The sequence below is a fragment of the Capra hircus genome, chromosome 4 (genome assembly GCF_001704415.2).
Source record: "Capra hircus breed San Clemente chromosome 4, ASM170441v1, whole genome shotgun sequence".
Classification (NCBI taxonomy): Eukaryota; Metazoa; Chordata; class Mammalia; order Artiodactyla; family Bovidae; genus Capra; species Capra hircus.
In genome coordinates, this window is record NC_030811.1 from 1325851 (window position 1) to 1352305 (window position 26455).

At 50.9% G+C, this 26455-nt stretch overlaps 1 protein-coding gene across 3 annotated transcripts in view; it reads right to left on the reverse strand.

The window, feature by feature from the left end:
* The window catches only part of UBE3C (ubiquitin protein ligase E3C), a 113433-nt gene that overhangs the window by 13193 nt on the left and 73785 nt on the right, over positions 1-26455 (reverse strand). For all 3 annotated transcript variants that reach the window (XM_018046641.1, XM_018046640.1, XM_018046639.1), the window contains exons 18-20: positions 20968-21215; positions 10514-10726; positions 72-260 (exon numbers count right to left, since the gene is read on the reverse strand). In XM_018046641.1, the coding sequence (XP_017902130.1) occupies positions 72-260; positions 10514-10726; positions 20968-21215 (650 nt within the window). The remainder of the gene's footprint in view (positions 1-71; positions 261-10513; positions 10727-20967; positions 21216-26455) is intronic.

The following is a 26455-nucleotide window of genomic DNA, read 5'->3' on the forward strand; positions in this document are numbered from 1 at the left end:
AACTTGAGGTGGATTTTAAGAAAGATTTCCATGTCAGGAAACAACTGTGTCCCCAAACACAAGAAGTGGACCTGGATCTCCTGCTGGTCGAACATCCGCAGCCACTCCAGGCTCACCACGTTGGCGAGGCCCTGCCGGAACGCCAGGCAGTGCGGGCGGATCTGCCGGTTCAGCCGGTAGTCGGCCACCAGGTGGATGTACGCGATGCGATTGGCACTCGTCACCGGGATGTCCTTCCCACCAGATTTCAGTTCAACTACCTGTGGATTTAAAACAAGAGTTGGAAACATCTCCGAGTATAGCCACAGGGCAAAACAAGAGCAAGAAACGCTTATTTGAAGGGAATGTGACTGTGTTGCTCCACACATGAGCATTTTAGTGAGAAGTGTGTAGCCAGCACATGTGGCCTCACAGACAGGAAGAGTCCTCTGACGGGGCCTCCAGAGCTTGGCATGCTACTCTGCGTCTACGCTCACTAACCACCCCCGCTTTCTGCAAAGTCCTGAGGGTCCAGGTTACAATGCAACCATGGCATTTCGTTACAAAAGAAATCAGAGATCACAAAGGGCAAAGATATGAACCAAACGAGCCACAAAGATCAGAAGGGCTTCGCTGTGGAGAAAAGGCAGCATAAGGAATTGATGCGGCGAACAGGCAGCATATAGCCCCTCTGGATCTCTATGACTACTGTTCTCTTCAGCTCAGTCCGGTCGCTCAGCTGTGTGCGACTCTTCGCGACCCCATGAACTGCAGCACGCCAGGTCTCCCTGTCCATCACCAGCTCCTGGAGTTCACCCAAACTCATGCATGGCCTTTGAGTCGGTGATGCCATCCAGCCATCTCATCCTGTCCTCCCCTTCTCCTGCCCTCAGTCTTTCCCAGCATCAGGGTCTTTTCATCTAAGCCAGCTCTTCCCGCCAGGTGGCTGTACAGGACTGCAGCTGTGATGCAGAGGGCAGCGGTCTTCTTCAGGCACGCTGGTCGGCCCATCTCTGATGCGCCGGCAGGCGCGTGACAGAGCTTCTGCGTCACTGCACGGGGACACACACTCTCGGGCCGAGCGCGGGGTCAGGGCCCCACAGGGCGTCCCTGGGGTACAGTGGGGAGGAGCCAGACTCGGGCGCCCTGCCCCCATGTCAGTACGTGCCACCGAGGAGTCCCTCGGCCCCAAAGCCCGCTGTCGTCAACGAGGTGGTGACATGTGCCTGATCCACCTTGGGCTGGGACTATGTGAACTCACACAAGTAAAGCTGACTGACGAAACTTCACAGACGACTAGAGACGCGTCTGCCTGACTTACAGCGGGAGACCTGCAGAGCCCTGGTGTACGGGGCCGGGGGCCGCTGCCAGCGGGGGCGCCTGGGGGAGAGCGGAGGAGCGCTCGACGCTGCCCGCACCACGGCTTCCTTCTCCGCCTTGGGCCTCTGCGGAGCCGCTGTATTCCAGGAGCAGCGCAAACAACCCGACTCCCTCTGAGAGAGGGCATTTCACCACCACCAGCCCCTTTAAAAAAAGTATCGCTTTACAGAAAAGGTACTTTAGAAGCTGCTCAAGGCTCTACCTAAACGCTCTGTGGGAAGGTTACACAGCCACGTGTGGTCAGGGCCGCCCGCAGGGTCTGAGGACACTTCACCGCTCCAGATTTGCGCGCTCAGCACCAGAAGAGCGAGGTCCGACAAGGCGCCGGGTGGGCACGGGCTACTCTGGGTCACGGCTGAGACAGCCTGGATCACAGGCAGGCAGGTACTAAAGGGGGTGGTGCCCATGATCTGGAACACAGAGGCCCCCCCAGCCCCGTTACCAGCAGCATTTTCTGCAGCTTCGAGGAGGTGACTCTGCTGCACCTGAAAGGCATCACGTTACACCTATCCTTGGGAGCCCCACTCTGAGGAGCACCTGCAGCCTGGGAGGCCTGCACCCCGCGTCCTCCAAGACGCGCAGGCGCAGTCACGCCCGCGCCGCCGCCGCCACGCACATGCAGGCGCAGGCACGCACGCACAGGGGCCACCGCGAACGCACAGGGGCCACCGTGAACGCACAGGGGCCACCGTGAACGCACCGGCGCCGCTGGCGCTTGCCCCACCCTCCCGGCCGCCTGTGCCCTGCTGGAGGAGCTCGGGTCAACGACTTGCCCAAGCGCACACAGCAAAGCAGCAAAACCCGGGCTTTAACCAAGGTCTCATGACTTGAGTTCAATGCTTTTCTACAGAACAGATGATTATTTATGGATCTATCTTAAACCCTGAGCATTCTCCTCAAGGGACATATGTGTATAAATCAGTGATCTGTAATTTCATGTTCTTTTTTAAGTAGGCTAACAAGCAGCCACATTGATTAAAGAAAAAAAATTTGAGAGCAACATCATTATTCTAAAAGGGAAGATTCATTAACATAAGCTGCTAACATAATGAAGTATTTGCATACTACCAATCTTTAAATCACGACATTTTATAAACCTAAACCTCTATCAGAGAACTAGGTTTTTATATGTTTCTACAGAAATCCATATGCTCTCTCCTCAAATTAAGTACTTTACCAGTGACTCTAATTTTTCCACTTAGACTCTTTAGTATAATTATTCTTATACATTATCATCTATAATTTACTCAGTGGGAATTTCTATCAATAACTGGAACATCTTCACACTTTCACTTTTAACAGATTACAGTATTATCAGTGGCACTTTAAGGGGACACTCACATATGTGACATTGCACCATGACCATCTATTTCAGAAGGGAAATGGGGAACACCCATCAGCAAAGGCCTCAAACAGGTCCTTACACAGCCCAGGGCCCAGAGCTTTCATTTCGTGCCCAAGACACCCACTAGGTGGGGCCAGGGGGCAGCAACACTGCACGCCGACATTTTCTTCTGACCATGATCAACCCTGTCTTCAAAAGCCTTTCACTTTGCAGGGCTGAGATTTCAGCTCCATGAGAGGGAAGAAGATAAGCAACCAAGGGACACCGGGCTCTGAGGCCCCCCCCTGCGTCTCAGAGCACCCCTGCCAGCTCACAGAGATGCCTGGACCTCAGCAGGCAGGGTAAGCATTACTTCCTTGTCACTGGTTAGGATTCAGTCTCACCTATTTCTGAAACAGAGAGCTTTACAGACTAAGAGAGATGGAAAACTCAAAAACCACAAAGACGGTCGTTTAAGAAATATCAAGGTTTAGACAGGATGACGTATGACTCTTTGTGCATGCTTTTAGCTTTGCTTTTTAGAAGACATCACGATGGTACATTAGCTACAGAATACTTCCAAGTCTAGGGAGGAAGAAAGAAAAAGACACAAAACTTCTCCCGTTCTCCTGAGGGGCTCTGTGTACTGTTTGTGACACCCCAGCACTTCACACCTGCTCCTAGGGCTACAGTTTAAGAAACAGAGGGAAAAAGCAGAAAATAACAAGTGTAGAAGAAAGAGCACATGGAAAAGTCAGAACCTTTGTATGACCCAATGATTCCACTTCTAGGCACACACTCCAAATACCTGAAAACAGGGCCCCCACAGATATTTATACAGCAATGGTAGGTCGTGTCCATCAACAGCTGGATGAACAAACGGAACGCGCCCAGCAACGGCAGACTCATCAGCTTGAGGAGCTCCGACACCTGCTGTGCATCACGGTGGCCTTGGAGGGCGCTGTGCTCAGTGAGGTGAGCCAGTCACTGAGGGACAAGCGCGCCTGCCTCCACTCACAGGAGGGGCTGAGGCCGCCAGTCCTAGAGACAGACAGCAGAGAGGTGGGGGCCAGCAGCTGCTGGAGGGCAATTTAGTACCAGAACATCCCACCCAGTGCACCTCTTCTCCAACTCAAATCAAATCTTAGTCCCGGATGCTGATCTACAGAATCTAATTTGCAAGATGAACATTACAGTTGAAGTCCTCTCATCAGGCCTTTCATTGCTTAACCAAATCATAGTTTCTCTGAATTCTGGAACTGCCTGGCCCAGAGACACTCGGGCTCACAGAACCAGAACCTCCGCTTCTGCTGACAGCACACCCAGATGCTTTCTCATCTTTCCCTTTTCTGAAAGTGAGAGTGTCAGCCGCTCAGTCATGTCCGATTCTTTGGGGCCCCACAGCCTCTTCTGCCTGTGGCATTCTCCAGGCAAGTATACTTGAGTGGCTTGCCATTTCATTCTCCAGGGGATCTTCCCAGCCTAGGGATTGAACCCAGGTCCCCTGAACTGCAGATGGATCCTTTACCATCTGAGCCACAGGGAAGCCCTATCCTAGCAGCTCTGAAACACACCTGTTAGGCTCTTACCCTAACAGGTGTAGGTCCAGCGTTCCTGAAGCCTGAGGCCTCGAAAGGTTCTCTACAGCATCATCTGCTCTCCTCCATGGATGCTAAACTTCAGCCTCGTCCAAATCTGTTCACTGACCTGGTGACCCCTTATCACCCATAACGGGCCTCCTTCAGGCAGCCCTCCAGGAGCACTCCTGCTGAGCTTCTATTGTGCTAAACAGCACAGATCTCACAACACAGACCGTATCTGCCTCTTCTGAGAATGAGTGTGCTCTTACAGTTAAAACACACCTCCTCTGCCGAGCTCAAGGCCAATACCCACTCACTAGTATCTTCTGAGTGACGAAGGAAGAGGAAGAAAGAGCAGCGTCGAGGTAAGCAGGGAAGGAGAGAGCCAAACATCCAAACGGGTTCAGTGTGCGTTTTTGCCAAAATCAACGGTCAGTGCTGCACCCTGGGGTCAGGCACTGTGGGGGTGAGCTTACATTCAGTGCCGCCTGGACTGAACACTAGGACCTATTTAATAGGCAGTTACTTTTAAGCTGGCAAAGCTGATAACTTCTGAAAGCCTGGACTAGAAATCAAGTAATAACAAAAAGAGAAGCAATTAGGAAGTCTAAAGCTAACACTATTTTCACAGTTTAAATCCAACCACGAGTTGCAAAAAAGACTATCAGTCTCATCAATCTGTGTTAGGGCAACAGGAAAGATGCAGTTTCCCTGCAAAAGAGATGCGCTTGTCTGGAACCAAATGTGAATGAGAAACACACAGCTGGGTACTTTCGAAGAGTTAGAATTCTTTTAATCTGACTGAAAACATATTACAAGTATAAACACACTAAGGTAATTTTAGAATTCCAAATAGACACCAAGTCACAGCTACTCTTAAACATTTTGTATAGTTAAATTCATCACAATCCATTCTCATTAGAATGTTAACTGGAACTATAATATAGTTCTGTTTTATGTACACAGTTTGCTTCAACTCTTGCCAGATAAAGTGTTAATATTAAATAGAAAAATGGAGAAAACATTTCTGAAAATGAGAATACTGGTGACGGAGTATAACAAATAGGAAAAGAGAAACTGATACTGAGAAAATGCTAAATGAAATTATTTTAATCAGGGAGAAAAAATTATGTTTTATGCTATGGTTAGCCGAATTTGCTCTGTAGTCTTAAATCTGAAGTGAGTGACACTTCTCCTCCAGAGTCACTCGCTGTCCCCTATTCTCTCCAGAATCAACTGCTCCGTAGTCTTGAATCTGAAGTGAGTGACACTTCTCCTCCAGAGTCACTCGCTGTCCCCTATTCTCTCCAGAATCAACTGCTCCGTAGTCTTGAATCTGAAGTGAGTGACACTTCTCCTCCAGAGTCACTCGCTGTCCCCTATTCTCTGCAGAATTAACTGCTCCGTAGTCTTGAATCTGAAGTGAGTGACACTTCTCCTCCAGAGTCACTCGCTGTCCCCCATTCTCTGCAGAATCAACTGCACAGTGCACAGGGAAGCGAGGGCCACTTAAAAGCAACCAGGAATAAAGGGACTCGATGAGGACTGCCGTGCAGACCGGCTACTCCAGAAGCCCAACGAGACAGCACCAAACAGTCTCGTTTGCCCGTATGCACTCTGAGAAGTTCTGGGCGTCACGGGAACACGACGGAGCGGCATCCCAAGCCCCCCTGTCCTGCCCGCACCTTCTGCGAGCAGCTCCACATGGCCAACCCAGGCCCCTGGGCCTCCACGACTGCCCCTGCTCTCATGGACTAGAATAATTCCGTGTGTGCATAGCACGTGAACGTACGTGGCAGTATTGTTCACAAGAACCAGAAAAGCGGAAACAACTCAGATGCCGATCAACTGGTAAAGAAAAGGTGGTCTATCCATACGCCGTTTCTGGACGCCACTAGACTGGAAAAGGGGAGCAAGCACCAGCCCTTGTGGCGCCCAGGAAGTGAAGTGCCACAGGCCACACGCCCCGCGGCCCCAGGTGTGTAGACGGTGCAGATGGCAGGGCCGGGACGGGAGCAGCAGGCGCGGCTGGGCTGGGGCAGGCACGGCCGGCCAACGGACACACTGCCTCCGCCGTGCAGCCGAAGTCTCCTACGATTTGGATGTGGGGCTGGCTGCCCTAACCCTCACTGCACACGGTACAGGGTGGAATCTATGGTACATGGATCATACCTCAGTAAAGCAGCTATTACAAAACTTACCTTCAATTTCTAGTATGTTTTTTTCTACGGGTAAAAATAGCAAAAGCACCCAGATGGACAGGTTCAGCAGCTGAGGGCCACTTTACAGGGCGAGGAGCCAAGAAGCACCCCTGAGCCCGAGGCTCCAGAAACGAGGCAGAGAGGCAGGGTGCCTTGCCGGGCGCCACCGTGAGGAACGCTGCCCATGGCAAAGGTCATGAAGAAGGAGGCTTGGCATACGCAAAGCTGTGATCAAGCCTCAGGAAACGCCCTGTTCCCGAGCATCTACCCCAAAACCAGAGTCTGTTTTATGCTCTCACCTACACCTCTGACTTTACGGGGGGCTCTCCCCCATAACCGTTTTTCTCGGAGAAGGAGTAAACGTGCAGCTCCAAGGCAATAAAAATTTTTGGGCGTGACAAGTGTGTTTTAGCTTATGGACTCCTCTGAAGGTTATCTAGCCCGCCTGTATAGGTTCGTCCGGCCACATGTGATTGTTTCAGATCAGATCAGTCCCTCAGTCGTGTCCGACTCTTTGCAACCCCATGAATCGCAGCACGCCAGGCCTCTCTGTCCATCACCATCTCCCGGAGTTCACTCAGACTCACGTCCATCGAGTCCGTGATGCCACCCAGCCATCTCATCCTTGGTCGTCCCCTTCTCCTCCTGCCCTCAATCCCTCCCAGCATCAGAGTCTTTTCCAATGAGCCAACTCTTCGCATGAGGTGGCCAAAGTACTGGAGCTTCAGCTTTAGCATCAGTCCTTCTAAAGAAATCCCAGGGTTGATCTCCTTCAGAACGGACTGGTTGGATCTCCTTGCAGTCCAAGGGACTCTCAAGAGTCTTCTCCAACACCACACTTCAAAAGCATCAATTCTTTGGCACGCAGCCTTCTTCACAGTCCAACTCTCACATCCATACATGACCACAGGAAAAACCATAGCCTTGACTAGACGGACCTTAGTCGGCCAAGTAATGTCTCTGCTTTTTAATGTGCTATCTAGGTTGGTCATAACTTTTCTTCCAAGGAGTAAGCGTCTTTTAATTTCATGGCTGCAGTCACCATCTGCAGTGATTTTGGAGCCCCCGAAAATAAAGTCTGACACTGTTTCTACTGTTTCCCCATCTATTTCCCATGAAGTGATGGGACCGGATGCCATGATCTTAGTTTTCTGAATATTGAGCTTTAAGCCAACTTTTTCACTCTCCTCTTTCACTTTCGCCAAGAGGCTTTTTAGCTCCTCTTCACTTTCTGCCATAACGGTAGTGTCATTTGCATATCTGAGGTGATTGATATTTCTCCCGGCAATCTTGATTCCAGCTTGTGTTTCTTCCAGTCCAGTGTTTCTCATGATGTACTCTGCATAGAAGTCAAATAAGCAGGGTGACAATATACAGCCTTGACGCACTCCTTTTCCCATTTGGAACCAGTCTGTTGTTCCATGTCCAGTTCTAACGGTTGCTTCCTGACCTGCATACAGATTTCTCAAGAGTCAGGTTAGGTGGTCTGGTATTCCCATCTCTTGAAGAATTTTCCACAGTTTATTGTGATCCACACAGTCAAAGGCTTTGGCATAGTCAATAAAGCAGAAATAGATGTTTTTCTGGAACTCTCTCGCTTTTTCCATGATCCAGCAGATGTTGGCAATTTGATCTCTGGTTCCTCTACCTTTTCTAAAACCAGCTTGAACATCAGGGAGTTCACGGTTCACGTATTGCTGAAGTCTGGCTTGGAGAATTTTGAGTATTACTTTACTAGCATGTGAGATGAGTGCAATTGTGCGGTAGTTTGAGCATTCTTTGGCATTGCCTTTCTTTGGAATTGGAATGAAAACTGACCTTTTCCAGTCCTGTGGCCACTGCTGAGTTTTCCAAATTTGCTGGCATATTGAGTGTAGCACTTTCACAGCATCATCTTTCAGGATTCGAAACAGCTCAACTGGAATTCCATCACCTCCACTAGCTTTGTTCATAGTGATGCTTTCTAAGGCCCACTTGACTTCACATTCCAAGATGTCTGGCTCTAGATGAGTGATCACACCATCGTGATTATCTGGGTCGTGAAGATCTTTTTTGTACAGTTCTTCCGTGTATTCTTGCCACCTCTTCTTAATATCTTCTGCTTCTGTTAGGTCCATACCATTTCTGTCCTTTATCGAGCCCATCTTTGCATGACAGCCTCCCAATCTGAGAGGCACGAGATGTTTTAGACTTACTAAAGGCAAATTCTTTTGGGGAGTTGGAAATTATTAGTATAGTGGGTTGGTTAGGAATTATATTGGTGAAGGGTTTTTTATTTGTTGTGCCAATAATTGCTGCTAATTCCCTGCCCTGGGTGTGACAAGGGTGTCTTAGGTCAAACCTCTCTGCTGACAGACTAGCTTGTGTGACAGGATTATCCATACTCCTGCCACTACGCACATGAGTGTTGACTACCTCTCAACCATAAACAGCACAGAGAGTTTTGGAGTATTTTGAGAGTCTTAATTAGCATAGGGCTTTTCTCATTGTTGAGTCGATGATTGCCGCCAGGCCTCCATATCCTTAGGCACCTGGGAATATATTAATCAATGTATTTGGAATAGAGAAAAGGAAATACAGTAGTTTTTAAGGTTAGCAATACTAGACTTTTTGAGTTAATGAATTTTCTCTTTTGTAATAGATCACTGTACTTTGTTATAAATCACTGTGTCCTTGCTATGTAAAAATGTAACTTTATCACTATCTTAAGACTAAACAGATCTTAAGGGGAACATTGGTGAAAGGATTTTCATTTGTTGGGTTGATGTTTGCTGCTAAATCTCCATGTTCCCTGCCCTTATAATGAATATAACTAGCATATAGGAGAAATAAGTATTAACCTTTAAGCATATAGGAGAAGTAAGTATTAACCTTTAAGCATGTAGGAGAAATAAGTATTAACCTTTAAGATTAATCATGTTAACCTTGGGTTAAATAAATTCCTTTCTTGATTGTAACTCACTACACCCTCACCCTATAGGAATGCAACTTTATTTGGAGGGTGGTGCCTGGTTTAAGAAAAAACACCCTTGGAAAAAATAAGTTTTTTGGTTATCAGAAAGAAAGGATCATAAAATGTCAGCAGGTCTCATAGCCAGAAGGTGATGCAAAATCCCTAAGACCTTTTTATGTGAAGCACCTGATTTTGATAAAGGTCAGGACTGCTGACCCCCGCGTGACTGTGTATTCATCCCAATGTGTAATGAAACGTATATAAGCAAACCCCAAAATAAAGAAAATGGATCAGTTTCTGGAAAGACTGATTCCCTCATGTCGTTCTTTTCTGCTCCCCGTTTCTCTGGCTGAATTCCCATCTGGAGCGTGGGTGCCCTCCAAGTCTACTTACTTGCCCCGGTTTTTAAGTTCCATAGGAGAAGGAGCCCAAGGAGGGGCACCTTCCGATATTCAAGTGGCACCGGTGGCCCAACGTGGATGGTGCAAATTCCTTGTCTTGGAATTGTATTGGTATCCCACATAAACCAAGTTATTCAGCCTCTTCTCTCCTACTATTTTCTAGCCGAATTCCCATCTGGTGCATGGGTACCCACCAAGCCTATTAATTTTGCCTGGGCTTCTAAGATCGGACCGGGGGGGCCTCAGTGCCTCCTCTCCTTCGGGAGAACGGGAAGACGCCTGTGGCGTACGTAGGTGGTGATTGGTATTCCATGTGAACCAAGTTATTCAGCCTCTTTTTCTCTGCTAATTTTCTAATCCCTCTCTGTCTGTAATTAAATAAGTTATTTCTAAGGATGCCGACGCCGTCCCCACCTTCGAATTCCCTGGACCCACTGGGGCTGGACCCTGGCAGTGCCTCCCAGCCGCATGCAGGAGGGGAGCTGAGGCGGCACTCGGCTGGCCCCCTGGGCTCTGGCTCTGCCCTGAGAGTCTCTAGCTGAAATGTGCACAAGCTCCCACAGCACGAAGCCCGCGTGTACAGACGGGGACACCCAGGTGTGACAGCCCCACCTGCCTGGGCCTCTCTGAGGCGGCGTGTCGGCCAGCGCGCACTGCAGGGTGCGCGCAGGCGCGGGAGCCCCAGCCCCACTTGCCTGGGCCTCTCCGAGGTCGTTGTTCACCACCGTGAAGTTCAGCCCCAGCTCCTCCACGTCGCCCTCATAGCTCTTGAGGAAGAGCAGGTTCCGGTACACCTCGGGGTCTAGGGACGCCAGGTGGTGGATGTCCACGTCGGCGCTGGTCCCCAGCAGCTTGGACAGGAAGAAGCCAGCGAAGGGCAGCTCCACCAGCATGTTCTCATAGAGGGCCTGTGAGCAAGAGCAGGGGCCACTGGTCAGCACTTCACAGGGCTGCCTCTCACCCTGCCTGCAGGCGAGGCCGGCTGCTCAGCCTGGTCTTCATGGGCCCGAGACGTCCGAGCCCAGCCCGGCCCCCACAGGCCTGAGGCAGCTGACTCCTCTCCCCACGCGGACCCAAGGCCGCCAACTCCTCTCCCCACACAGATGAGGATGCAAGCGCCACCACGTTCCAGCCCACAGCGCAGGCGTTCACACATACGCCCCATGCAGAGAACCCTACAACAGACGGCAGGGGGCCTGAGGGCTCGAGTGTGGCGGGGGCCTGCCAAGTTTTCCTGTGAAGCCTCTGCAGGTGGGTCAGCCTCCCGGGGCTGCTGCAGTAAGTGTGCCGACCAGTGGCTTCACCCAACACAGTCTGGAAAAGTCTGAACCCAGGTGTCAGCAGGCCACGCTCTCTGGGAAGGTCCTGCCAGCTGCGGGGCTGCCAGCCCCCCAGCCTCTGCGGGACTGCTCCCCCTCAATCTGCTCTGTGCCTCCACCCTGCCCTCCTGCCTCTGATGCAGACGCCACTCACTGGATCCTGGGACCCACTCCACCCAGGATGACCTCTGCTGAGCTTGCTCACATATGCAAAGACGTCTTTCCAAATAAGGTCACACTCACAGGGACAGGGCTTCCCTGGTGGCTCAGCAGTGAAGACTCTGCTTGCAATGCAGGAGACCTGGGTACAATCCCTGGGCTGGGAAGATCCCTGGGTGAAGGCAACAGCTGCCCACTCCAGTATTCTTACTGGGACAATTCCATGGACACAGAAGCCAGGCGGGCTACAGTCCATGGGGTCACAGAGAGTGACTGAGCGACTATCACTCCCACTTTCTCTCACGGGCACAGGATATTAGAATCTGAGTGAGTCTTTCTGGGGGTCACAGTTCTACCCACAGCAGCAGGCAGGCCAGAGCGCGCCGGTGGCCAGCCCTCTCCTCTGGGTGGAGCACAGTGAGCGCGGGCATGGGCACTACGTGCCAAAGTTGGGTTTCGTGTAATTTTCGACATCAAGGAAGACAATTATTCTTTAGATTTTTTTTTCAACCATCAAATGGGGAGAAAGCAGCGTTCTTAGCTCAGCGACCACAGCCGCTCTTCCCACAGAGAGGTTGCCGCCTGGCCACACCCACACCCACCAAATGCTCAGCACAGGGTTCCTGAGACAGGCGTGTGTGATGTCACTTCTGCCCTGCCCCACCTCCCCACATGAGATGGCAGGCTTGTGCCACGGCCCAGCTCGGAGGGGCCCTTCCGTGTGCACACGGCCAGCACTGCTGCAGTCCCGGACAGCCGTCTCACACGCAGGGCAGTCTACAGTCATGACCTTCAATGCACCAACCTTACATGCTCCCATTAGGCTCAGACACCCTCTGAGACCCACATCTTAGCTCTCACCCACTGATGTGACTGGAGCAGGCTACGAAACAGCCATGGATTGCAGCCACGAAATGTCCCCCAGGGGCGAACGCCCTCCCAGGGGGGAACGCCCAGAGAGCACTGCGTGGGCTCCTGGACACCACCTCCCCGAGGGTGGTCACCACACTTGGAGTTTAGGCTCACCCTCTCCCCCTCCAGCTATGTCCCCGCACTTCTCTGATTTGAAGACTGATGATTACTCAATTAGTTCTGAAAAAAAAGGCAAAAAAGGCTTTCTTAATGAAAGAATGCGTAATAAAATGGCAACCGGCACTTAGGTCCTCTCCTGACGATGTGAAGAAGGGCTGTTTTGAGACGCCAGGCTTTGCCTCAAGTTAAGGATGGCCAATACTATTAACCTGGCCCACTTAGGAACCCCATTACTTCTAATGAATGATGCCGTCAAAGCTAAGGAGCATTCTGCAGAGACGACAAGACTGATCCCAGGTGTCGAGAAAAGCCTCATTTGTACGGTAGGCTGTGAGTAAACTCAAGAGAGTAAATCATCGGGTGTTGAGTATGGAAGGTCATTGTTTGCCATTCCTGCATTAGTAACAGTAAACTTGGGAAGCCCACTCAATCCATCAGAGCTACCTGAATTTTAAACAGAAACTCCACTGTGACTCATAAAATGTAAATGCACAGGTATAATTTTTTACACGAGGCAGGTTTAAGCCTTTAGAGCATTTAATATACAAGCACTAATAAATGATAGCACTAAAAACTGTGGCTGCATCAGCTAAATGGATTATAAATTAAATTTCCATAATGTATGCAACTGAGATACAAATGTAAGCATAAATCAAGGTATTTCCTAAACACAGGTTAATTACACAACCTCAAAAACTGCCAATTTTTTATGCAAAATAATCCACTTAGCATTTTTCATATTGGCCTCAATCCTCAGTCCGCTGCACGCTTGTTCCTAGAAGCGTATCAATAACCACTTGTCACGAAAACACAGCAATAGGTATATGGAGAAAACCTGTAACGTATTTTTCAACTGTCTGTCTTTTATGAGTGTTTATAGCTAGAAATTGTGCCAAAATGATCTGAAATAAAAAGGATTAATTACGGTAGAAGCCTTTTAATATAAGTGAGTGCAGTCGCCATGCAATTAATGCAAACCGTGCCCCTGCCCGGACGGGCGGTGTGAGCCGCATCTCAGGCTGGTTCTGTTTGCTGCCAAATAACTTCAGTAATTTACTACATTAAGAATCAATAAAAAAATAATGCTTTTCAAATGCATCTCTATCAATCTTCAGGTAGTTCTAAAGTGAACATTTATAACTTAATCTAAAAACTATATCAGAGATGTCCTGTTTTAAGGCCACTCTAATTGAACAAGGAGATAATAATTTTAATTATTTCAGATCATGCTAACCCTGGGGTCTACAAAATTAAAGATATGTAAAATAAGGATGTAAGCTGATACTAATATGCTATTTAATTTAGCAGTTTTGTCTCAGAAGAAATGACGGCGAGCTGAAAGCTGTGCTCTCTGACTGGGCTACTGTGGACTCTCAGGCTGAGGCTCCTGCAGGGCGGGGGTGCTCCTGGCTGTTAGCCCACCGACGGTGCCCAGTCACGGAGCGCAGCGAGGGAGTGCCCGCTGTGTGCGGGGACCTCTATTGGCAGGAAGGAATTCTGCATTCACAAACTGGTTTGCAAAAAACCATTTATTCTCTTTTGAGACATTTCAGGTTGTCAAAATTACACACATGGAGATTCGCTTCAAATCCTAACTGCTCTCTCCTTTAGCTCTGTCCACACAGCTGCCTGACCCTCAGCGACGAGGGCGCTGTGTGTCGGGTTTGACCTGCCCCCCACCACCTAGGGGGACGAGGCGTCCCACCAGCCCCGGAAGCCAAGGAGAGACCTACTCCATCACTGCACCAGGTAACCTGCACCAAGGGTTTGACAGCTTTGTTTCTGAAAACAGCCCATTCACTTCTGAAAACCTCTGAGGATGCTGGGTGGGTGGGAGGCGAGAGGTCACGCCTTCAAGCCGCTCTCCTCACTGGGCATCGGGAAATCCTCCCAGGCACACAGCTACTGCCCAGCAAGTGCCCACTCCCAGCCACTCCTCCAGGCTCAGGCTCCCCCACCCACCAGGTGATGGAAAAGTCACGTCCCCTTCCCCCGCCGAAAAGTCAGTACTGGTATATTCACAGAGCTGTGCGGCCATCACTCTCCAGCTGAGTTTTGAACATGTCACCCTCCACAGCAGAAGCCTTGAGCCCTGGGCTGTCCCCCCTCACTCCTGCACCCCCAGCACAGAACTCTTAGAGGCCTTTTCCGTAGCCACACGCACCTTTGGGTGAGCCACCTAGCCTTTGGGCACCTCTGACGGTACCCTGCCTGAGTTTCTGCTGCCCGTGCCCATCCACACCAGCAGAGGCCAGGAGGCCTGCTCACCTTGTCTCTGACCCCCGGGGGTGGCACCAGGAGCCCCTGCCTGGTCTGCCTCACGGAGGAGCTCAACAGCCCCCGGCCGCCTCCCAGAGAAGCTACCCCGATGTGAGGAACAAGAGCAGCAGTATACATCTTCACCTGGCTCGCTTTTCACAGTGACTATTCATTTATCTTTAAAATGTATTTATTTGGCTGGGTCTTCACTGTGGCATGTGGGGTCTAGATCCCTAACCAGGGATCGAACCCAGGCCCCCTGCATTGGGAACAGGGAGTCTTAACACACTGGACCACAGGGAAGTCCCCAAAGTGCCTATTTGAATGTATAGAAGGATTTAAATGGGCGGATTTTATTCACTTTTTAGATAATTTCTGTGCTTATTGCACAAATAAAGACCAAGGAAAGACACGCAGTGCACTTTAGGCAGCACCAGCAAAGTCTGTGTTCCTGATTTTCCCGGTGAGAATCTAACATGGCTTAGAAGAAGAAAAACAGCCCTATGTAACACTGACCCGCGCTAAACTAGTGTGTGGAGGGCTTCAGCATGTGAGAAGGGAGTCTGTGCCCTGCAGTCAGGACACTGCCGGAGCCCTGGAGCCCGCGTCCACAGCCAGAGAGGCCGCTGCAGCGAGGGGCCTGCCCCTCAACCGAGAGCAGCCCCCGCGTGTCGCAACTGGAGAAAGCCCCTGCAGACCAGCACAGCCAAAAAAAATTTTTTTTTTTAATAAAGAAAAATTTTTTAAAATGTGACAAGGGATATCTCAATAGAAAGCAAGATCTGCTTATGCGGGGGCAGAAAGAATTCTGGTGACTATCTCAGAATAGCTAAAACTTCAATAATACTTTAAAGTACTGAAATCAACTGAATTCTGGCATACACTTGCCATTTTTCACTGTTCAATAAGACCATTTTAACTTCATGTTTAATTTTGAAGAAACAAACTTATATAGAAAACTATGACCTTAACTAGAAGAAGAAGAATCTCCAGATTTGGGAACGTGTTGCTTTTAATGGAAAAGAATATAAATTGTGATTAGAATGCTATAAAAGCAGTACAATTCTCCGAAGGGATAAGGGTCAAATAAGTAATCACTTATAATAAATTATAAGTTTTACATATTTGTTAATCATGATCTTTGATTTTTCTGTTTCTCAAAAAAGTTGAAGGTCAACAAGAGGAAACGCATGGTGAATCATCCCTGCGGTTAATTAATTGGGAGATTCAGAGAAAGCCTGCTTCTGAAATCCGCTGACCTCTAAATAAAAAGAGTCTTAACATTAGAGAGTCTCAACATGCAAGTCTTGATTGGAAGACTTGTGCTTAGCACAGAACGATCAACTACTGGCTGAATGATATGTTTAAAAAAGCCTAAAGGAAAGATACAATAACTTCAGAGCTCAATCAGATGAAGCAGCTCAACTATGCTGACCCTTAATGAGTTGGCAAGTTCGAAACAAGATGTTATACAACAGAAGCTTTGTCATTTAAGGACCAAAGTAACTTAAATTACTAGTATTCACCTCAGTTGACAGTTTCAAAGCCTCAGCAAATTCAGTGAGCATTCTATAAAAGGATTCTAATAAATACAAAAATAATTTTCCCAACTCTCAAAAGTCTCAGGATAAACTGTTAACTGCCAATACTACAGTGTATGATTCATTAGGTGTAGACTGAATTCCACTCAAATACAAAATTATAAAGTATGCTGAAGTTTTACACCTGTTAATTAAAAATTTGAAATATATGACCAAGATATTATCAAACAACCTGATTTACAGACATTCTGTTCCAATTAAATCAATATTCCAAAGCAAGGGGAAAAAAAAAAATTTCCAAGTACAATTCAAATATGATAAAAGATTTCCTTCAATAAATATTCTGAACTTAATTGGCTTAAATGGACATAGGTGCTTCTATCTGTTTAAAAAAAAAAGTTCAAGATGACATTACCACATCCTTGAACTGTTTATTTATTCCCTGTCCAGAGTCTGATTTACAGGCGATAAAATGCAATCACAACCCACACCAGAGCAGGAATCATCTGCTAATGGAACTTTTAGCGAGAAGTGACCAGTGACATGAGGTAATTCTTCCTATGCAGGAGCGCTCCTGAGGACCTCACTGCACTTCATCACAGTAAACAATCACTAACATATGCATTAAAGAAAATTTAAATACATTATGACCCAATAAATATCATAATCAATCAATAGACAATTTTCTTCCCTTAAAGATTTAATGTTCGGATACCACACTATTAGTGCTATACTACTACACTCACTTAGATATGGACAATTTTTAACATGCTGGTACACAGTTTAACCATTTATAGTCAGAAATGTTTTAGAAACTAGTGCTCCCTTAGGAATTCCCTTGCAGAAAAGTATACAAGTAAACTCTTTAAAATGGGGACCTAAATTAAGCACCATTCTCAAACAACGGTAGTTTTATTGCTGCTTTTGTCTAAACTTCATTGTTTCAAGATCTTTATTAAGACAGCATTTATACACACTTCACTTTTAGGACCTGGAATCTGGTTTACAGAGCTGATACGTTCTGGAACGGAGGAGTAAGAGGGTCTGCTCTCCTCTGGATCTGCAGCTTCACAGCAGATGTGTCCTTAGGGAGGCTCCCACGCGAGCAGCGCGATTATGCAGACACACACACACACACGCACACGCACACATGAGCAGTGCCACTATGCAGACACACACACACGCACACGAGCAGTGTCATTATGCAGACACACACACGCACACGAGCAGTGTCATTATGCAGACACACACACACGCACATGAGCAGTGCCACTATGCAGACACACACACGCACACGAGCAGTGTCATTATGCAGACACACACACACACACACACACACACACACGCGTGCGCACGAGCAGCGCCCTCTGCACACACAAACGCAGTATCACACCAGGGCCTCCCTGGCAGAAGGCTGGACACAGAGAGGAATGGAAGAGGGGCGAAACAAACCCGCACATGTGTGGCCAACTCAGCAAGACCGCCAGGACGGTCAGACATGCACACGCAACAGCACACGCAGACACTATCCACACAAAGCCTTGCACATGAACGTCCACAGCAGAATTACTCCTAAGAGCCAAATCCGAGCCTCCATGAAATAACAAACTGCTAAACTGTGGCAGTTACTCGCAGGACGACATCCTGTTCAGAAAAGAAAGGAATGAAGCACGGATAACACGCCACCACGTGGAGGGGCCCTGAAAGCACTACGCCAAGGCCAGGAAGCCAGTCGTGAATGGCCACAGGGCCCGCGACTCGGCTCACAGGAGAGGTCTAGAGCGGGCAAGCTGCAGAGACAGAAAGGAGCTGAGGGGTGGCCCAGGACTTGCAGGGTTGGAGCAGAAGGGGAGTAACTGTGAATGACGTGAGGTTTCCTTCTTTACCACTTTCTTCTGAAATCTTGGTGGTGACGGCTGCACAGCTCAGTGAACAAACTCTCCCTCACTGACCGGTGCCCCTCAGAAAGGCAGAGCTTCACCGAGTGTGGACTGTGGCTTCTGGTAAGTCACAAAAGCATCGTCTGCTCTGCAGGCCCCGAGTTTAATTAGGGTGCTTCTCTAACGGGCCACTCCGTCCAAGGAGCTCCAGGGGGAGAGCGGAGTTCTGCTAGAGACAGCATGGACCGCATGGAACAGACCTCAAATGCGCTGCATAAAGGGATTCAATGATAAGTTGAAATTTACTATAGTTCTGACTAACTTTTATAGAAAATCACATCGCAACACTGGTCTCTAAATTACTTTAGGGTGACAAAGCTCCTGGGCCGCCCAACCTGGACACGCATCCCGTCCGGTCTGTCCCCCAGGCTGTATGTCCTGACGCCAGGAGGACTGTGCCTGCCCTGCGCCCACCCCCCTGACCCCACAGCTGCCTCGCACGCAGCACTCAGCCTCCTCCAGGCTACGCTCTCCCCCAGACAGAGACCCCTCCTCCGTGGCCTTCCCTGCTGTGCTCAGTCAGGACGCCCCAGTGCGCCCCACCGCACTACCAGAACGGCCCCACGGGGCAGAGCCCGGCCCAGGCCAGGGCAGCGTGCCGCCCGTCCCCGGAGGGCGTGGCACTTGCTCGTCAGCTCTCTGCAGGGTCTCCCAGGATCCCACACCACCCCCCGTCTGGTTCTGCATCCACGGCCACTTCACCAAAGTCGGCCACCCCACCTGGGAACACCAACCCACCTGTCCACTGTCCTTCTCCAGAACCTCTCTCATCCCTTGGGGGCCAGGCCTGCTGAGAGGCCGACACAATCCACCTGTAACCCTCCCACCCCCTCCCCCGGAGGCACCCGAAGAACTCATTTCTATCATGCCGCCCCCTAAAAACATCATCCAGAACAACCCTGAGGTCCATGACTGAGGGACGATTCCGTAACGCGGTTGTCACAGCACCGAGGACCACTTGGCAGTAACAGGAACGCAGTCCTGACATCTCACAACCAGATCGGCCCTTGAAAAGGGGCTGAGGGAAACGAGCCAATCGCAGAGGCGGCCACTTCAGAGGCCACGCGCAGCAGCGCACGGAAAGGAGACACACAGCACGCTTCCCGAAAGCCGGCTGGCGCCTGCCTCGCTTCTTTCTGGAGGGGGAGGGTTGACACGGGTGATGAAAATGCCCTGTGCTCACAGCGGTGACCGTGCAACTCTGTGCTGGCACTGGAGCCCCTCACCCGTGCTTTTCAACTGGGTGAGCTGCATGGCTGGCGAACTCTATCTCAATAAAACCAGGACAAGGAAAAAACAGACACCCAGGACACCAAAACGTGCCCAGCAATCCAGCGCCACTTTCCTGCCCTCACACGCGTCTCCAGGAGCCTGGGCACCTCCTCGCGCTTCCCCAGGGCCTCCCTGAGACCAGCACGCCTGTCACCCCAGCACTTGCTGAGAACAGAGGCTGCAAGCCAGGGCGCGGGGAGCCAGCTCCCGCCACGGAGACCCCGGCCCGTGTGTCCCCACTGCACGGCGCACAGACCGCCGAGGGAGAGGGCCCAGAGCACCGAGCCCAGCGCTGCCCACCCGCTCCCACCGCGGGGAGAGCAGCCGGCTCCGCCACAGCTCGGGAGCCTTGCTCGTTCCCTAAGCAATGGAACCGGGGGAGACCTGGTCAGGGGCTGGAGTCTGCTGCCCTGAGTTTCTGAGCTGCCTCCGGCCACTCCTTTGACCTCAGAATATGAACTGATTCCAGTCCCTGTGTTACAGTCCAGTCTCTAAAAACGTGGTGGATGGCAATTAAACATCAGGCATCCCTCTCCACCATCTCAAACGGGAAGTAAAAGAACCAGACGGAAACTGCGCACCTGCGGGCTATGCCCTGCACATCCGCGGGCCACGCCACGGTCTGATTTCCCCAACCCCACGACGTGACAGTGCTGGGAGATGCAGCCCCTGGTGCTTAGGGCACGAGGGTGCGGCTCGCATGAACAGCGTCAGCGCCCTTACAGAGAAGCCCCGCGGAGCTCCCCGGACCCCGGCCACGGCCCAGGACGGGGGCCGCACCGAACAGGACACATGGTGCCCTGAGCCAGAGGCCGGCCCCGGGCTGTGAGAAGCCAGCCTCTGCGGGGTGTAAGCTGCCGGCCTGCGGCACCCTAGGGCAGCAGCCTGGACAGAAGGAGGCCAGGGCCGGTCTAGTCTAGTGATGGGTGACTGTCCTGCTCCTGACTTCAATGGGAACGTGTGCTTTCAAAGTTGCATCGCTAAACAGGAAGTCTCCAACAGGTTATATAATTAAATTTTCCTTTCATCTACAACAAAGAGTAAGCTATGTTTGGCGAGATGGCGCACACCATCAGGTGTTACATTCTGGCCACTGCAGCGTTCTGGCAGTACCCTTAAGGGGCCACATGTCAAAAGAAACGGCACGCAGCATACACATTCAACGCACGCTGAGTAACTATGGCCCTCTGTCTCACAGCACTTTGAACACTTCATAGAACCTTCAAAGAATCACTTTTAATGCTAGTTATCAACAAGAGCAACTGTGGAAAGACTTACAATATCTGCACTGCCTAAGCACGCAAGTAATAACTGTGAGGCTTATAAGCAGAATTTCATAGCCGTGTTCTCTAGTTTCTACACATGTAAATTTTTTTTTTAAATTTTTCGCCGCTGCCACTGTAGCTGCCCGGGTCAACATCCCCCAGTCCTCTCCCCCTTCTCCTACGGCAATAATTTTTAATGTTATGTATGCATGTACTATAGCTATAAAAGAAAACACTATTCAGGGGTTTGTCAAAATTACATAAGCAATTCTGAATAGAGATCGTCAGACAGCAGCCACACAGGAGCACACAATGTCAGCACCCGCGGTTGGGGACCCACATTCACGCTGAGTGTACGTTACCTTTCCGAGCATCCTGCCCAGGAAGTAGTAATGTCTGGCGAAGGCATCGCCCACAAGCATCTGAGCAGCTGGGTTGGGGTACAGAAGCCCTTCGTTAGTGGTCTTAAAGAACCCCTGGTTGGGGTTAAACCCTGACTTCAGTAGCTCGTTTAGAAACTCTCTGAAAATGCCACCGCCGTCAATGCCGGCTTCGTCCAGGCCGTGCGCATTCAGTAAGTGCACACGGATCCGCTTTTTCAAGTCAGGCTCTGTTAAAAAAGGGGGGTGGGGTGAGGAGAAAATATCTTTTTAAAAAGCAATAAAACAAGTTGGTATTACAGGAAGTTAGGGAAGGGGAGCAAGAATATTGAAACTATTTTAATGCAAGGCTTAAAAAAAAACAGCAACATTAAGAGGAGACAATGAGCTAGGCTGACCAGGGCTTCCCTGGGACGACTCCACCCTGATCAAGAATGGAGCGGGCAGGGGCAGGAGGCAGGTGTTCAGGAGAAAATATGAACCCCCCCCACACTGTAACAAACTCAAACACTAGAGGGGAGCAGGCAGAGTTAGGACCTAAGGATAATACGGGCACACAAAGTCACCAAGGAAGGCAAAGAGACACACAAACAAAGAAGTCCCCGACGCTAACGTCACACAGACATTCTGAAAGAAGTGAATGGCATGAGAGTCAGGACGCCAGAGGCTGCACCATCACTTAAGACAATATTTGGCTGAAGAACGGGGAAAATTCTGGTTATATAATGTGCCACAAGACTAAATTTTTAAAAAACCCCGAGAAGCTGAAGCCTGCCTGACACGCGAGACACACCTGCACACGGCCCTCGTGAGGGCGGTCCTCGTGAGGGCAGCGCACAGAAGGAGGACTCCAGGCCCCAGACTCGCAGCGAGTGCAACAGTTTCCACTACGGGCTTCAGGACACAGGCCACGAAAGACCGCTCCGCACGTCATAAAGGCCCTTTGCCCGGCTCAGTCCCGGAGCAGGTGGGTGTCTGACCCTGTAAGGCGCGTCCTGCCTCGCTTCCCGCTGCGCCCTTCAGGCACCCAGCATGGAAGGGGAGGGCGCGGGGCCCGGCCGCAGGTCTGCTCCGCAGCCACCGCCAAGGCAGTGTGCAGTCGCTCACACAGGTCCGGCCCGAAGCACCTCAAGGCACCAGGGGGCCTCCAGGAAACAGCCTGGAGACGGGCTTTGCCAGCGCAGGTTCCACCGAACCCCACCACGCCATGGGCAAGTGCCAGCGTTAAGGTCCCAGAACCTGCCGTGTGAGTCTGTGCGCCCTGACCGCGCCTGCGCGGAGGGCCGCCCACCCCACCAGGGAGGACAAATGCTGCGCCTGGCGAGCGCACAGCCACCTGATTCCTACCCCGGGCAGGAACCCACGCCAGGAACCACACACACACAGGAACCGCTCCCAGTGCCCCAACCGTCTCCCGCTAAGAACAGCCCATTCCCTTGTGACAAAGCCAAGGACAGGGACAGAGAACTACTCATCCAAGGGCACACAGCACACAGGGCCAGGGCAGGGCTGCAGCTTAACGCACACTGTTTGACACCTAGCTACACTTAAATGAGGGGCTGTTCGCTGGTGACTCGATTCCACAGACATGCTATCTGCATCTGTTTTGATCAATTACCAGACACAGTCATCCTCAGAGAGAATTCCAAGCAGGTGACTGTGGGTGCAACACAGCCTCCACATCTACCTCCCATGTGCAGCCTTAAGGACGAACTGTGAGCATTCAGCACATACAATACTTCTCAAGCTCAATGTCAGCAGTTAGCAGCGTCATATTCTGCAAGTTCTAAGTGTAAGCAAACGTTGTGTAACTGGGAAACGCCCAACCAAGGCACACCCGTTAACTGCTGGCACTGACGCTCCAGGCAGGGGAGGAGGGGTCTGTCTCAGAGACTTCACAGAAGCTGCCTCTCAGTTCTGGCGAGAGCTGAGAGCCTGTGGCTCCCCAAATCTGACTTCTGTAAACAACAAGACACAGCAACACAGTATTTTTAGAATCAAATCTAGTCTTCTTGGCACTGGATTCAAAAGACAAATTGAAAGCACCCACTCACGGGGGTAAGACTGGGAGGGGGGCCCTGAGTAAACTGACCCTTGAACAATTCAGCAGGAGTCGGGGTCCACATAGTTGAGAATCCAGGTGTAACTGCGCCTCTCTCACTGATAACACGAACAGTCAATTAGTACCTTTCATATGGTATACAAGCTACATAATGTACTCTCACGGTGAAGTAGGCGAGAAAAGGAAAACATTATTACAAAAGTCGAAAGCAAGAGAGAAGACATTCACAGCACTGTGCTCACTCACTGCCAGCTCCAGTGCACATCATCTGCTTTTAAGAGCCACCACCAGCTGTCAGCACCTGCGACAACACCGTCTACACGACACACAGCACCGCAGATGCTGTGCGTGTCACCAACACCTGACATCAAACAACACGCAAACGGGAGGAAGCGTTAGCTGCTCAGTTGTGTCCACCTCTTTGCGACCCTACGGACTGTAGCATTCTAGGCTCCTCGTCCACGGAATTCTCCAGGCAAGTACTGGAGTGGGCTGCCCTCCTCCAGGGGATTGTCCCGACCCAGGCATCAAACCCTGGGTAAAAAGCCACTGCAGGCAGATTCTTTATCATCTGAGCCACCAGGGAAGAGCAAACTCTAGGAGATGGTGAGGGACAGGGAAGCCTGGCGTGCTGCAGTCCATGGGGTCACAAACAGCCAGAAACGACTTAGGGACTGAGCGACGTGGAAAAGGAACGCCTATCTGTTCAGGGGCACAGTGGCTCAGGCACCGATGAAGCAGCACCGGGAAGACGCTCTGCAGCCGTCCTGCCGGTGCGCTAAGGAGCGAGCGCAGAGGAGTGCTCACAGCGCACACTGTTCCAGTGCTGCTCACCGTTCAGGGCTGGCACCACGGTTCCCTGTTTCAGAAACCCCTTACCTGTGATGAAAAGGTGATTAGCAGTTTCCTCAATCATGAGAGAGAGAGAGGCAGAGTGCTTGGTAATACAGCTCTTTGAAGGCCAAGTCAAAGCAGGAAGAAAGCTGACACGGTACTATTACGGTCAGCATCCCTCACTCTAGGCCTCTGAAAACACAGGCTGTCCACTTCCCTGCAAGTCCTGACCAGGACGGTCTGCAGGGTCAACACTCGGGTGACGAGGACGAAGATGAAGGCACTGCAGTCTCTTATACAGACACCGGGCTTTAACAGGAAGGCGCTCACATATACAGCACCTAACGTGTTACTGGGCGGTGCGACGATTCTTTACCATGAAGTGGAAGTGGGTCACTACAGAAGCCTGTCCCCTCCCGTCTTCAGGCTCATTAGGCTGGGTGGGGCTGGGGAGGGAGCAGGAAGAGGGGTGGTCTTGCTGCACAGGGTGGCAGAGGCAGGTGGTGGAGGGGACAGGAGGGGCAGGCCCATTTGGCCTAACTTGATGGAGACACACCACAGCTTCTGCCCCGACGTTTCTGCTCTTCTCTGAACCTGTCTGTACAGCGGTGACCCCGCTCCCACTGTTCGCTGTAGTCTTCGCGCCCGTATCCCGGAAGACCCAGGGTGTGACACAAGTCAGAAGCCGTCCTCGACGAGCAGAAGGCCCTGCCTGGGGCTCTGCGTGCGTCTCCCGCTCCGCTGCCTCTCTGGCGTCTCTTCCTCATCATCAGGCCTGGGTCGGAGGCAGTCGTCGCCCAGTAGCTCCCCTCACGTAGAGTCCTCTGGCTGCCCGGGGCCTGCTCCGAGGCCCCCGTGCCTATCACCAGCCGCCCCCCGTCCCCCACCCCCGCCCATGCCTTCCCCGACCGGCTCAGACGGAAGTCCTGTGAAGTCACATGCCGCATCCGGACGCCTCCCCAGCAGGAACGTGTTGCCCCGGCTCGGGTGCGTTCTTGGCTCTCTCTCCAGCAAGGATGGCATCTCCAAGGATGTGGTCCCCCCAAGCTCACGTGATGCTCTCTTTGCCGGGTTCTCTGACACATTGCTGACGGGCCTTTCCTTGGGAGAACCGTTGTGTACAGAGTCTGGAAGGTCCCCGCGGCCCCGACCTACAGGTTCCGTTAGAGACGAGCTCTGGGAGCCAGCAGACCCTCCTGTACTTTCACGGGGTCTGGTGGCCACGGGCACCGCCCGAGGTCAGAACCCCCGTGAAGGCCATTCTGAACCACCAGGTGCTTACTGACGGTAAGGACCAGGCGTTGACAGAACAATCCAGAAAAAGGGCTCTCGGGTCCTGGCCCTCGCACCGTCCCACCAAAGGATGGACTGCTGGGGGTGAGCGAGCGCCTGCGCACAGGACCTGCTCCAACACTGCTGCTCACGTGCCCTCCTTTTAGTAACTGTCCTTTGTGGCAGTCTTTCCCAGAACACGCATTGCTGTCTGGCTGGAGCCCTGTTCAGGCAGCTGTCCCTTCTCCTCAGTGACCGTCCCGATGGCGCGGGGAGCGCCCTGCTGCCCGTGGGGGCCAGGCACTGCCTCTCCTGTCCTCACGGCACCTTTTAAGCCAGACTGCTTTCTACGCTGCTTTCCGTTTTGGCTCTGCCACCTTCCTTTTCCTGCAGGCTGTCATATAAGGTATGAAATAGCAACATAACATGCCATTTTGAACAAACTGGAAACAAATTTTAGGGTTCTCTTCACAATTTTAAGACTCTCTTGAAAACGCTTGACAATTTTTAAAGCAACATGGTTACTAAGTGATTTTTTTTCTTTACAACTAATAAGAGAAAGTAAATCTTAAGGTATGTAAGATAAGTGGTGCAGAAGGAAATGGAACCCACTGCAGTACTCCTGCCTGGAGAATCCCATGGACAGAGGAGCCTGGCGGGCTGCAGTCCACAGGGTCACAAGAGTTGGGCACGACTGAGCGACTAAACCCAGGTAAATGTAAAGCTTTAACAGAACATATGGATATACTTTGAGCTGGAAAATTTTTCAGAAAAAGGAAATTAACTGAAAATGTATCTGAATTTTGTATAAATATGTAAACTTAAAATATTATGAAAATAAAAATCACAATCGCTTAGTAATTTTTAATTACATGAATGTCACCGGAAATTAAACAATCAGTAAAAGCAGGCGTAGAAGAAAAAACGTTATTGTGCATGTGGACTTCACTCTGTCTCAGATCATGTCTGTAGGAACGCCTTTCTTATGACAATCCTGAACACGCCTTCAATCCAAGACAAAAATGGGGTGCCACAAGACACGCAAGGCTCTCCTGCCTGCGTGTAGCTGCCGCCACAGCTCCACAAACCTTTCCTTCGCCTCCCTTTCCCTGACAGTGGTCCTCACTTTGGGTTCTCTGCCTTGCAGGGGTGGTGCCCACAGCTGCGGACACAGACCAGACATCTGGACATCTCCCAGGAGCGTCCTGCCTCTTCCCTGCGCCCTGGGAGCGCGCCCGGCGCCATGAGCAGCACTCCGTGGGGCTTGCGGGGCTGCGCCAGCCACGAGGGAGACACAGGGAC